Source organism: Cibotium barometz, chromosome 59, assembly GCF_041138505.1.
Source record: "Cibotium barometz isolate CiBa-2024 chromosome 59, ASM4113850v1, whole genome shotgun sequence".
NCBI lineage: Eukaryota > Viridiplantae > Streptophyta > Polypodiopsida > Cyatheales > Cibotiaceae > Cibotium > Cibotium barometz.
Window position 1 is genome coordinate 17,092,587 of NC_141104.1, and position 14,709 is coordinate 17,107,295.

Sequence of the window (14,709 nt, forward strand, 5' to 3'; positions counted from 1 at the left end):
CTACCATATTGTAGGTTTAGAAATTTAAAGCAAAAGAATGATTTTAATCATATTTAGGAAAGAATACTTTTTGTTGTATTTATGCATAATTATTTAATTAAAAAAAGAAAAAATTTTAATAAATTTATTTTATGCATAAGAATTTTTAAATGATAAAAGAGGAATTCCCATGACATTTGGAATTCAATCATTTAAATGTAAAATTTTTTTTTGGAATATTCAAAATAATGGATATTTTTATTTAATTAAGAAAAAGAGAAATTTTAATAAATTTATTTTATGCATAAGAATTATACACATGTTTTGAGAGAGGGGAAGTATGTTATATGCACATTATGTGTGCATATACTAGGAGGCTAACCCACATTAGGCTTGTGAGCATGGAAGCATGGGAACAAGCTCTAGTGGAGCATGGGTTAGTACTAACCTTACGGGTTAAGGTTAGGGTCAGGCATCCAAGGGTCACACATGGGAAATGGAGTGTCAAGAGAGTCACTTGAGGGTCCTCCTATATAATAGGGGCATGGGGCACACTCAAGGGAGGCTTGGGGGCTTGGAGGCTTAGGCTATGGTCTCTTGTGTAGGGGAACATATCTACTCACCTACCATTTCACACTATAGCTACATGCTATTGGATTGGAGTTATACCTCTTGATGGTATGGGACATCAAGGTAAAGGTATGATGTATTTCATTATATTTCATATGTGCATCCCTTGGGCTCGGGGGTTGTCGGGTGGATGAGTTTATGCCTGATTTATGCATGTTTATGCATAACAATTATCTAGAGAGATCTTAGGGTTTTAACAATGGACCAGCAAATGCAATCAATCCATAAAGATATTAAGGCAGCCCAAGATAAGCAAAAGCAGTATGTAGATAAAAAGAGATCAGAGAGAGTGTTTGAAGAATCAGATATGGTCTTCATTCGAGTACGACCAAAATGAAGTTCCTTATCTTTAGGGAAGTACAAGAAGCTCTCTCCCAGAAGCTGTGGACCGTATGCTGTTATAAAGAAAGTAGGCGATTTAGCTTATAAACTTCTTCTGCCTCCCCATCTTAAGATACATAATGTATTCCATGTTAATTTGCTTAACAAATATGTACCCAATCTGAGTCACGTACTTGATGATGATGAACAATTGATTTCTCCGACTCAAGGCAAGATGGTACTCCAACCTAAAGAAATTCTTGATGTTTGGGATAAGGTTCTCAGGAGCAGAGTCCTCAGAGAGTTTTTAGTCAAGTGGAAGTTCTTCCTTCTAGAAGACGCCACCTCGGAGAAAGAAGAACAGTGGTAAAAGATTACCCCCACTTTGCGAGATGAGGACATCTTGCATTTTTCAAGTGGGAGAGGATGTAAGATTCCTCCTCAGCCTGATTACTGAATAAGCTTTTACCTCAATCCCCTGTATTCATTCCCTATTTCAGAATGCAAGAAAATATTATTTTTCCTTGTTTTTGCCTAGAGAAAAGAAAAATTATGGAGAGAGGTGATTCAATATTGAGATATTTTTAGATATAAAAATTCTCCTAATATCTAGAATATATTTCCTTGAAACACAAGTTTAAAATAAATTCTCCAATGTGTATTAGGAATCAATTAAAAATGATATAAGGGACCTTCGCCTTAAGGGTCTAGCTAGATTTTTAGAAATTGATAAATTATGGTCCAATTAAGGCTCCTATGGCCCAATAGGATTAATCCAAGTGTTGGAATGAGATAAATCCAAATAATAAAAGAAAATATCCAAAAATGAGTAAATGCTCACAGAAGATGAAGAGTTGACTGAGTACAAGGTTTATTAGTTTAAAAATTAAGAGATATTACTAAAAAAAGAGATATTTTGGAGAAATGATACATTTTTGACACCTTGGTAAGGAGAGGGAGACCTTTGAGGTAGGCGCCTTTTTCACATGTGTGGAAGGTTTTTTAATTCAAAAAATTATGATATTTTTATCTCTCCTCTCTCCTGGATGAAACTGGATCAAAAAGGGTCCCAAACTGGTCCAAATCTTGTCCAAATTGAGTCAAACTGAAGTTGAAAAATTCTAGAACCCAGTTGGACTTAGTTAGTGGCCTCCCTCACTTATAAATAGACCCTCATTCCTTTGTATTCTCATCTTTGAGCTATACCATGGCAATATTACATTAAAATAATCATATTTTCTACTATCTCTTAGATTTTCTCTACTTTTGGGGAGCTTGGACCTTCTCTCTCTCTTCAACAACTCTTGGAGTTATCTTCTCCTCTTGCTAACAATTGATTGGTTGGGGGCTTCACTTGTGGAGAAAGAATCAAGCTAATCCTTGAGGTAAGAATAGATTTTTATGATTTTTTATTAATTTCCTCAAATGACTTCTCAACCCCTCTCAAGCTTGAGAAGCTTTCTAAATGATTGTTTTAAATTCAAATCAAGCTTTCCCTAAGAATCTTAATGTTTAATTAAGAGAAAATTAATCATTATGCTTATTTAGAATGCTTTCTTATGTATATGTCTCTCTCAAAAAGAATAGTCATCTCTATAGCTAATTCTTTAGCAAAAGAATGCTTCTCATTGATAATTTCTTATTTCAAAACCAAACTTTAGGCTTGATAAGCTAGAGATTAAGAAAATGGTATTTTCATGATTTTGTGTTAGCAAAATAATGGTTATTTCTTTTAGATTATTTATAAGTACTTAAAAACTACTTTAATTGATTCTGAATGAGAAATAGATTATCCTATCAAATTGCAAAAAGAGGAATAATGGAATAAGCTTAATCTAGTGGGATAATCAAAATTAAGTTCATGATTATGGTTAAAATTATGATTTAAATTCATAGTTTAGATCTAAGCTTAAAAGTAGATCTTCTATCACATTTTCATTACAAGGTTTTCATTATGGTTAAAATTATGATTTAAGCTTAAAAGTAGATCTTCTATTACATTTTCATTACAAGGTTTTATTCTTTTAAGAAAATTGAAAATTATCAGTAATAGCAACGAGACAAATTTTTCTGAAAAAAATACATATCTTATTATTATGCATAATACTAAAAGAGGAACTTCTACCATATTGTAGGTTTAGAAATTTAAAGCAAAAGAATGATTTTGATCATATTTAGGAAAGAATACTTTTTGTTGATTTATGCATAAATAGTTAATTAAGAAAAAGAAATTTTTTTGATAAATTTATTTTATGCATAAGAATTTTTAAATCCCATGACATTTGGAATTCAATCATTTAAATGCAAAAAGAGAAATTTTTGGCATATTCAAAATAATGGCTATTTTTATTTAATTAAGAAAAAGAGGAATTTTGATAAATTTATTTTATGCATAAGAATTATGCACATTATGCACATGTTTTGAGAGAGGGGAAGTATGTTATATGCACATTATGTGTGCATATTCTAGGAGGCTAACCACGCTTGTGAGCATGGTAGCATGGGAACAAGCCCTAGTGGAGCATGGGTTAGGACTAACCTTAAGGGTTAAGGTTAGGGTCAGGCATCCAAGGGTCACACATGGGAAATGGAGAGTCAAGAGAGTCACTTGAGGGCCCTCCTATATATTAGGGGCATGGGGCACACTCAAGGGAGGCTGGGGGGCTTGGAGGCTTAGGCTATGGTCTCTTGTGTAGAGGATCATGTCTACTCACCTACCATTTCACACTATAGGTATATGCTATTGGATTGGAGTTATACCTCTTGATGGTATGGGACATCAAGGTAAAGGTATGATGTATTTCATTATATTTCATGTGTGCATCCCTTGGGCTCGGGGGTGGTCAGGTGGATGAGTTTATGCTTGATTTATGTATGTTTATGCAAACAATTATCTAGAGAGACCTTAGGGTTTTAACAATGGACAAGCAAATGCAATCAATCCGTAAAGATATTAAGGCAGCCCAAGATAGGCAAAAGCAGTATGTAGATAAAAAGAGATCAGAGAGAGTGTTTGAAGAATCAGATATGGTCTTCATTCGAGTACAGCCAAAAAGAAGTTCCTTATCTTTAGGGAAGTACAAGAAGCTCTCTCCCAAATACTGTGGACCGTATGCTGTTATAAAGAAAGTAGGCGATTTAGCTTATAAACCTCTTTTGCCTCCCCATCTTAAGGTACATAATGTATTCCATGTTAATTTGCTTAAGAAATATGTACCCCACCCGAGTCACGTGCTTGATGATGAACAATTGATTTCTCCGACTCAAGGCCAGATGGTACTCCAACTTGAAGAAATCCTTGATGTTGGGGAGAACGTTCTCAAGAGCAGAGTCCTCAGAGAGTTTTTAGTCAAGTGGAAGTTCTTCCTTCTAGAAGACGCCACCTCGAAGAAAGAAGAAGAGTTGGTAAAAGATTACCCCCACTTTGCGAGATGAGGACATCTCACGTTTTTCAAGTAGGAGAGGATGTAAGATTCCTCCTAAGCCTGATTAATGAATAAGCTTTTACCTCAATCCCCTGTATTCATTCCCTATTTCAGAATGCAAGAAAATATTGTTTTTCCCTGTTTTTGCCTAGAGAGAATAAAAATTCTAAAGAGAGGTGATTCAATATTGAGATAGTTTTGGATATAAAAATTCTCCTAATATCTAAAATATATTTCTTTGAAACACAAGTTTAAAATAAATTCTCCAATGTGTATTAGGAATCAATTAAAAATGATGTAAGGGACCTTAGCTTAAGGGTCTAGATTTTCAGAAATTGATAGATTATGGTCCAATTAAGGTTCCTATGGCCCAATAGGATTAATCCAAGTGTTGGGATGAGATAAATCCAAAGAATAAGAGAAAATATCCAAAAATGAGTAAATGCTCACATAGAAGATGAAGAGTTGACTGAGTACAAGGTTTATTAGTTAAAAAAATAAGAGATATTACTAAAAAAAATGAGATATTTTGGAGAAATGATGCATTTTTGACACCTTGGTAAGAAGAGGGGGACCTTTGAGGTAGGCGCCTTTTTCACATATGTGGAAGGTTTTTTAATTCAAAAAATTGTGATTTTTATCTCTCCTCTCTCCTTGATGAAACTGGATCATGAAAGGTCCCAAACTGGTCCAATTCTTGTCCAAATTGAGTCAGAGTGAAGCTGAAAAAATCTAGAACCTAATTAGACTTAGTTAGTGGCCTCCCTCACGTATAAATAGACCCTCATTCCTTTGTATTTTCATCTCTGAGCTATACCATGCCAATATTACATTAAAATAATCATATTTTCTATTATCCCTTAGATTTTCTCTACTTTTGGGGAGCTTGGACCTTCTCTCTCTCTTCAACAACTCTTGGAGTTATCTTCTCCTCTTGCTAACAATTGATTGGTTGGGGGCTTCACTTGTGGAGAAAGAATCAAGCTAATCCTTGAGGTAAGAATAGATGTTTATGATTTTTTGTTAGCTTAACCAAATCACTTCTCTTCTCAATCCCTCTCAAGCTTGAGAAGCTTTCTAAATGATTGTTTTAAATTCAAATAAAGCTTTTGCTAAGAATCTTAATGTTTAATTAAGAGAAAATTAATCATTATGCTTATTTATAATGCTTTCTTATGTATATGTCTCTCTCAAAAAGAATAGTCATCTCTATGGCTAATTCTTTAGCAAAAGAATGCTTCTCATTGATAATTTCTTATTTCAAAACCAAACTCTAGGCTTGATAAGCTAGAGAATAAGAAAATGGTATTTTCATGATTTTGTGTTAGCAAAATAATGGTTATTTCTTTTAGATTATTTATAAGTACTTAAAAACTACTTTAATTGATTCTGAATGAGAAATAGATTATCGTATCAAATTGCAAAAAGAGGAATAATGGAATTAGCTTAATCTAGTGGGATAATCATAAGTAAGTTCATGATTATGGTTAAAATTATGATTTAAATTCATAGTTTAGATTTAAGCTTAAAAGTAGATCTTCTATCACATTTTTATTACAAGGTTTTATTCTTTTAAGAAAATTGAAAATTATTAGTAATAGCACCGAAGCTATGGCAATTTTTTCTGAAAAAATACATATCTTATTTTTATGCATAATACTAAAGAGGAACTCCTACCATATTGTAGGTTTAGAAATTTAAAGCAAAAGAATGATTTTGGACACAATATGAGAATTTTCACTTGTTGGGAGGATTGAAAATGGACCTTCCCATACTTAAATTAAGCCAAAAAAAATTTAATAAATTCATGGCAATAAGTGTATTGATCCCTAGAGTTTTTGATTGAAAGATTCAATATTTAATTTTCTAGAATTAAATTATAATTGATTTAATGGGCCTCTCACAGCAGTCATAACAAATTTTCCAAAGTAAATCTACAAAAATCCAACCATTAGATTTGTAATTTTACCTTATACCCACATTATACTAATCTTTTCCAATCTAATCATCACTAGATCCATACAATTTGAGCATTTTAAATGGTAGATATGGTGGGAGGATAAAATAGTATGTTTTTTAACAATTCCAATACATTTTAAATAATATAGAAAATAGTAGAACACATCAAAAATTACTTGATAAATCAAGTTAATCTCTATGTTATTTGTATTTGTGATATGCAAAGTGGGAACATCATATGAGTAATAATGTAAAAGTTATAGGCAATTTACTCACATTCACTGTACCTGTCTAAACCTTCGACAGGGCCTGTATACAATTTTGGTTCCCAAAGAAAAGGGGATTTGCAATTATTGGATATTCGATCAGATTATAGTTTTAGGTGCCCAAATTTGCATATGATGTTTCATTAGAAGACCTTGAAGTGAAACTCCTTGGCTAACTAGGAGAGATTGGCTATTCTTCTTGAAAAAATGCATGTTTTTTGGCTAAAGCCAAGGGCGCCCGCTACATGAAACTAGATAACCTCATCTTGCAACCACGGTTTTATGGCCTTCATTTATGATTTTAAGCCCTTGAAGATAATTTTTTTAAAGCCTTCATTTAATGCCCACAATAGGCCTTTGTTTTAGGTTTTACAAGCATTGTAACTAACGCTTTATTAAGCCTTTTTACTTTAAGGCCTTAAAGCTTTTTCAAAGCTTAAGCGTATATACAAAACAAGAGATTGAAATGATGAAATCACCCACCACAACATAAGCTTGGGAAGAAAGAGAAACATTGCCCCACCGTCCATGAGATGAGGTAGCAAAGATCGCCATGCCACCTTGTTCCGAGGGTAGGAGGAGAAACTTCCTGTCCTGCTGAGTGCATCGATGAAAGCTAATCTAAAAAATGTGTAGGATTGGACAAAGATGCTTTTCATAAGAGAGGCATGGTTTTCTTGAAGACTAAGGTGGTTTTGCAAGAGATTAAGAGGTTTTTGAAGGTGTAGAAGACCTTAGGCTTTGATTTATGGCTTCAACCATTTTATACTCCATACAAAGATTGCATCCTTTGAACACATTTATACATTATTTCAGTGACATTTAGACCAGTCCCCCCTCCCCCCCCTTTGGAACACTAAGCTATTCCTAGATATCCATATCTCCCATAAACAACAATATCCGATCATACTAAACAATAAGTTAGTAACTTCTTCTGATTCCCAAGACCTGATCCCCCCATAAACCTTGAACTCCCAAGAACCTAGCCACCCATTTCCCCATCTTGGCCTAAAATCCCCTGATAGCAGGACACTCCCAGAAAGTATGCTTCCCATCTTCCAAGGCTGATCTGCACCTTGGGCAACAGCATGAAGTAGGATCCAACTGGTAGAGCTAACAAGCATACTCTCCATAAGAATACCTAAAAGTTCAAAGGCATGTTAGATTCCCAGATGAGTTTCCATCTCTTCCTCCAAGCTCTAGCTCTCCAATTTACTTTCCAAGCTTTGTTGCAATGTTCTGTATTTAGATCTGTTTTCCTCAATTCTAAGTACAAGGCCTTAGCTAATCCTTTGTCCACCTTAACCCCATTGAATCACATCTAATCTTTAAGCTAGCAAGAATCATCAAATGCAGTAGATACCCAAACTTTATGGATTTCCCCCAAAACTTGATTAACCAAAAGTCTCTCTCTGGACAAACTCAGTGGCTAACTAATCAAGCTTTTTCTAGCCTGCCTGAGCCCAGTCCCAACAATCTGCAAGTCTTCTCAATCCTTTGTTATTCAATTTCTTGGCCATATTAACATTTAACAAAGCCAAAGGAGGGTTGATCGCCAAATCACCAAGAGCTGGCCGAAGCCAAGGAGGGAGGCCTACCAACTCGGACATGCATTTTTCAGGCTTTTGTTCACATCAAAGAGTGGATCAAATGGTATAGCATGCACAAGTTTAGGGGCCATAAATAGAGGAGCTTGGAGAACAAGTCAGAGATAGCTTGCCCTTTAGAGAAAAGGACATTAAAAAACCCTTTCCCAAGATAAAAGGTTTGGAGCACCACCTTTTCATGCAAAACTTCTTCTTGAAGCCATCTGCCGAGTTTAGCTTTAGAGGGGGTTCTACCAGAGCAGAACAATATAACGCTACAGAACGAGAACAGATTCGCCTGCTTCCTTACCAGGTCAGCAGAGACCTTGGTACATACCTTGGATATAGATGAGTGCACAAAAGAAGTACGGGGGCTAGTCTGCTTGCTACCCAATCTGGATGAAGCCTTTTCTTCTCTTGAGTCTTGTCTTCTTCATCGTCGCGAGACCACTTCATTTCATCACTATTGTCTGCACCCCAGTCACCCTAGCTTTGGGCATCTTGTTCCCCCCCAGCTCCTCAACGTCTTGCATCCAATCTGATCCCATGCCTACCTACAACAAGCCTGCATGCGCGACGTACGTCTTGCATCCAATCTGATCCCATGCCTACCTACAACAAGCCTGCATGCGCGACGTACGCCACCCACACACCCCACTAACCCTACTTGAGTGTAGTTGGCCACGTTCCCACTATTCCTTACCATGCAATGATGCAAGCTCTACCAAGAGGATACTCTTTCTCTCTCAATATAATCTTTTTTCTTAAACAAAGTGAGAAGTGTTCTTAGATTGTCCCTTGTATATCGGACGTGGCATTTGATGGAACGAAGCATGACATATAGAAGGGGAAGGCAAGGTGTGCAGTGTGGTATTAAGGGCATCTCTGATGGTAGAAGGCAAGAGAAAGGGGCCTTGTAGAAATTTGCCTGGAGGTAACCACAAGCTATATCCGAGGCTCGAGCTAGGGAGTGGGTTTAGTTCCCTCTCACTACACTTGTGAATTATTATTGTACAAACATGGGGGAATGTGGCTAAGGTGGTGTGTACGTATTGTTCTACAGAGAGGGCAATGCAGAATAAATAATAACCCGTATTTATATCAGTTCAAAATTTAAAAGGGAGAGGGAGAGAGGGAGGGACAGGTCACACGCAAGGGGGTTAAAATGGGTTGTCATTGAAAAACCACAGCGCTTTTCTGTCCAGCCCTCGTCTTCTCCACCAAAGCAGAAGAAAATTTAGCAGGAAAAGAACTCGTCTCGATCGCCTGCAAACCCTAGCCCCATCGCATCGCAATCTCCAGAAGCTCTTTCGAGATCACCTGCGAACCCTTATCGCCATCGCTATAGCCAACATCTCCGTCATCGCCAGCGCCAGCAACAATAGCAGACACAGCAGCAAGGAAGGGCAATCAAGTGGTACGAGGTTTGCCGTTCGACATTCTCTCGCTTTCTTTCTTTTTAAACCCTACAAGCATCGCCATCTCCCTGGCCATAGCCAGCACCTCACCGGCAGACGCAGCAGCAGCAGCAGCAACAAGGACCAGGTTGGGCAAGGTTCTCCATTTGCCTTGTCCTTTCCTTTCTCTTCCTTTCTCCAAGCCCCATCACCATCGCCGGAAGCAGGCTTTTCAAGGAGCTAGCAGGAGGACGAGTAGACGTCGTCAGCGCGGAATCCTTCCTTCTCTGTGCATCTCGCTTGCTCTCTTTTTTCCGTTCCCTAAGCGCAATTCCTTGCACCATCACTCTCAGAAGCAATTTCATCGCCATCGCTATTGCCAGCAAGCAGGAAGGAACGGCAGCAACAAATCTTTCTTCCCCGATAGCAAGATACCTGTCGTTTATCTCACCACTAACCCTAACCTCTCCACCAAAACACCTACAGAAGACGCAAGGAGCACTAAGTGGCAGCAGCAGCGCAGCAGCATCACATACTGGTATTCAGATTTCTCGTTTGCGTTCTTCTGAGCAAGCCGTAGTCCCTTTCACTTTCTTCAGATTTCGACATCCGATCCTCTATTCCCGTTCATTTCAATTGTTCACGCCATTGCCCAGATCTCTATCAGTTCATTACGTGGTTTGTGGCTGCACATTGATTATTCTTCTTCTGCCTGATGCGTTCAGAGACTCTTTGCGCATTTGTTAAACCAGCACATATGAGTTAGTTAGCATTCTCTGAACAGGCCATACAGGTTGCAATGTCCAAGTTCATTTTCTCCATGCAACAGTCAGTAATGTACCAGCACTGGTTCAGGTGTTCTGGATTTGGTGATCACGAGAGCGACAATCACACGGGGGACAGCTTTTTATGATCTGGAAAACCTTTTCTAGGGTCAGGGACATCCCAAGGATTCGTTGGAGATCTGCAGCATGGTTTCCGCTTTCTTTCTGCTTGGCTGGCCGGGTGAAACGAACATGAAGGAAGCCGTTTATTACAGGGCATAAAAAGTCACTATGGGGTTGATGCCTTTGGCTGCCTGAGACAAGTACTACGAGGATCTGCACATAACGGGGCTATGGTGGGCGTTCTTGGTTACAACTCTCAACTAGGGCTAGATTCGGAAGAGTTCCCAAGAGAAATATCGAAGACCCCAAGTCCAGTGGGGGAGAATGGGTGGCTCATACGCTTTTTTGATTCAGCATTTTTCTGTGAATGGATCGCGGTTAGCTATTTGTTTAAGCATGAGCACCAGGGGGTCAGAGATTATCTCTGCAACAAGATGTATATGCTCCCATTGTCTGGTATTGAAAGCTACCTTTTTCAGCTTTGCTTCATGATGGTGCACAAATCTAGTGCTGCATTGGAGAAGTTTATGATGGATGGCTGTTCCAGGTCACTGAGGATTGCTTTGAAAGTGCATTGGTTTTTGCTAGCTGAAGCTGAGGAGGCTGATGATGCAAAAGAATTCACAAGGTTACTGGAAAAATGTCAGATGGCAGCATTGATGGGAGACTGGCCTCCTCTTGTTCAATCCAAGAAGACAGAAACAAGCCCAAGTAGTAAAAACCGCATGTTTAAGCTTCTCTCATCTCACCGGCTTCTCAACCTAACTGGCTCGCCTCCTTCACTGAAAGTTTCATCTCTGGTTGGTTCCCCAATTCCTGCAGTTGAGGAAGAGACCATTCGGAGTTCACCAGAAGATGTGGATTCCTCCTTAAAGGTTTTGAAGAAGCTGATGCCAGGTCCCAAAGTGCATGCAATCATGAAGAAGTTTCAAAACAAGGATGATGATGATACCGAGCGGTCCAAGGAAGGCGAGTCTGACAGTTTCTTTCGCAGACTTTTGAGAGAGAAGGATGACGAAGAGAAGGCTGTGCGCAGTGATGACCTTGTCAACTCTGAGAGTTTCTTTCGCCGGATGTTTAAGGACAAAGTAGAGACAGAAGAGAAAGTGGGAAACAAAATGGGGGAAGATGAGGGTTTTTTTAGGAGGCTTTTTCGGGACAAAATTGATGACCGGGAGAGAAGAGATGGTAAAGAGAGGTCTGATGAAGAGAAAGGAATCTCCAATACTGATGAAGAGGAGGGTCCTGATTTCTTTCTTTTTCGAAGGTTTTTTAGGGTACATCCTGAAGAGGAAGACAAGCCCATACCCATTTTGTCATCTACAATTTTAAACACTTCTGAAATCAGTTCAGGGACAGATGGGTTTTTCAAAAGGTTATTTAAAGATCGTAATCCAGAGGACTCCAAGATCTTCAACTTGCGGCGTGAAGATGGAATGAGCCCCTCTAGTATTCTGAAAAAACTATTTAAGGATAAGACTGATGATATGGGGTCCAGTACAGTAGAGGACGACACAAAGGCAAGTGGTGACGGTCTTGTAGGATGGATACAAAAGGAACCCCACAAAGATGCCCAATCTAGTGTCAAGAACGGCCTTTGTGCAGAAAGGAAGCTTTCTGAGGTGGATGCACGGATGACAGATGCTGCAAACAGCTATACTCCAGAAGAAGTTGATACCAAGCCAGGTTGGGAAGAAAATTCTCATTTAGGTCTCAGTCAAAGATCAACTGAGATGGGTGCAAATGTTGCCAGTGGATTGGTCTTAGTAAGTTCTCTCTGTCAGGTCAAGTGGTTAAATATTCAAGTTCAAGGAAGTGCATGCGACATTGGATTAGCTCTGCATTCATTTCCTGTGCTTTGTTTACTGTATGGCTTCTGTCAAGCCAATTTACGTAACTCTGCATTGTGAACCATGGGATGACTAAAACAGTTATCTGTTTATTCTATTTTGTCCCTCATAAAATGTACTTCTGTTTTTGAAGGAACGTGTTGAATTGTTTTTGGCATCAGTTCACATAGCTATTGGTCAGACTTATTATATCAAATGTAGTCTTCACATTGGTCTAGGGGAACATTTCTTGCGTTAGATTGTTACACCTGGTTTCTCTCCGTCTGCTGTCAGTGCAGGTTGGACTAGATCAAGCTTGTTGTATCTACCTTAAGGAGACTGGTAAGGCATCTGTGAAAGGTCTAGTAGGTTTTTGTATGTATAAGAGGCAGCCTTGCGCATTAGTGTAACACCACCCTGAGCGTAGAGAGATTGGTAAGGCAGTAGACAGAACCTATTTCTGCATATCATACCACCTCAAATTTGCCTCAGAAGGCCAGTGTGTATTCATTTCATTCAGTAGCTTAGTAGTAGCAGGCTTTATGGGGCCATTGCAACTGTGGTGCATGCAGAAGGGTAGGAAAGAGAATTTGTCAACAATTTGTGGAATCTTTCAGAGCTGTCACCTGTCCCCTGGATTCCCAACCGACTAATTTCATTCATCCAGATCCCTTGCATTAATGAATTCTAGTTCATTGATCGACTTGGGGAGGAAAATGCAGCTATATGAACCAAGGATGACGTAGATAAATTTTTAAAGTAAACTACTAAGGCAGCAATAGATGTTGGAGTAGAAAGAGCTCTTAGACAGAAGGGTTGCTTTGTTCGGGAAGAGAAGTTGCAAGAGGAAGGCGGGCTAAGGTGCTGGACAGCCACTTGTAGGTTTAAAGTTTTTTTCCCCACCCACCCACCCTTTTCAGTTACATCCCCGCGATAGCAGATTTGTTAGAGATGGCTGAGAAGCATGTGAAGACCCCGACTCTCCCCACGTTCCCAATGGACCGTCAGTTGGACGGGAACAATTACGACATGTGGAAGGTTATGATGAAGTCTGTGTTGGAGTCATATGACCATGCTGATTTCATTGTCATCGGGGTTCCACGGCCGGAAGCAGAGGAACGGGAGTTACTGTCGATGAAGAAGGACCGAGAGGCACAGGCACAGGCACAGATGCGGGATCGTGTCAACGCCAGGGTCCGGTCATTTATTTTCCTCAATTGCACACCACAAGTAATCAATCACGTAAAGCACATGACGTTGGCCAGAGGCATATGGCAGCACTTGGCTTCTCTTTATAACAGGGTATCACCCATGAAGAGGATCTCCTTGGAAGTGCAGATGCGGGTTATGAACCCTGCAAAGTCGTCGACGATGTGGGAACACATTAACAAGCTGCAGGCCTTTCAGCAGGAAGTCCTCCAGGCTGGGAAGGAGATATCATCTGAAGACATGGCCATTACTTTGCTGTCCCACTTGCCTGCTCAGTATTTCGCTTTCTACTCCTCTTTGATTACGAGTGGCAAGCTCAGCACCATTACCTGGGAGGAGTTTGTGCCCATGGTCTTGGAGGAACGTTTCACGAACCCTCCTCACAGTGGAGGTTCGGAGACCTTAACTGGCCAACGGTCGAAAGACCGGAATAACAACAAGGGCAAAGGGAAGGCTTCACCGGAGAAGTCTTCTGAGAAGAAGCCTGACTCAGAATGAGAGAAACTGAAGGTTGAACGATCCTGCAATGATTGTGGCGAGAAAGGCCACTATTGGAGGAAGTGTCCTAAGCGGACTGGGAAGAGTGCTGATTCTTCAGCCTCAGCTACAAAGACTCGTGCATTTGTGCACTTAGAGATGATGGACTCCGATGCTTCATCGTCTTCGAGCGAGGAGGCAGTTGGCTTCACCGCTCGCGGAGGATACCCGAGAATGGATTCTTGACAGTGGTGCTTCCAGGCACATGACTCCATCATGTGACTTCTTTTTGGATCTGAAACGGCAGTCAGGTCGCATCTTTATTGGCGACAACTCCACTATTCTGATACACAGTGAGGGCCGGATGGAGATTATTCCTAACGGCAAGGGGGGCAAGCATGCTTCCTGTGTTCTTTATGTTCTTGCTTTGGGTTTTCATCTTCTGTCAGTGCATGAAGTATGCAAGACTGGCTTTCGGGTGGAATTTGAGGAGCATTCAGTTGCTCTACGGGACCGTGAGACTGGCCAGGTTGTTTGGGAAGGCGGTGTGGAGAATGGTATCTACAAACTCTCTGTACTTTCCTCGTTGATAGGTTCTCAGGTCGGAGATTTGTGGCACTTTTGTTTTGGCCACTTAAATGTGGACACACTGCGGCGAGCTTTCCGAGACCAGATGGTGGTTGGCTTGCCAGATGTTGGCAGGAGGCAAGGACGTTGCAGTTCTTGCATTCGTGGGAAGCAGCA

The 14,709-nt window shown here is 39.7% G+C and overlaps 1 protein-coding gene across 5 annotated transcripts in view; it reads left to right on the forward strand.

Moving 5' to 3' along the window:
- Nucleotides 1–9,354: 9,354 nt before the first annotated feature.
- The window catches only part of LOC147605545 (phosphatidylinositol 4-kinase beta 1-like), a 52,698-nt gene continuing 47,343 nt past the window's right edge, over nucleotides 9,355–14,709 (forward strand). For 3 of the 5 annotated variants that reach the window (XR_015265176.1, XR_015265175.1, XM_086793553.1), the window contains exon 1: nucleotides 10,673–12,216. Coding sequence is in view for 2 of the 5 variants with exons in the window: in XM_086793553.1 (XP_086649679.1) it covers nucleotides 10,681–12,216 (1,536 nt within the window). In the remaining 3 variants the exon portion in view is untranslated. Of the gene's footprint in view, nucleotides 12,217–14,709 lie in introns of all 5 variants that reach the window. The other 2 variants (XR_015265174.1, XM_086793552.1) reach the window with 1 other exon arrangement.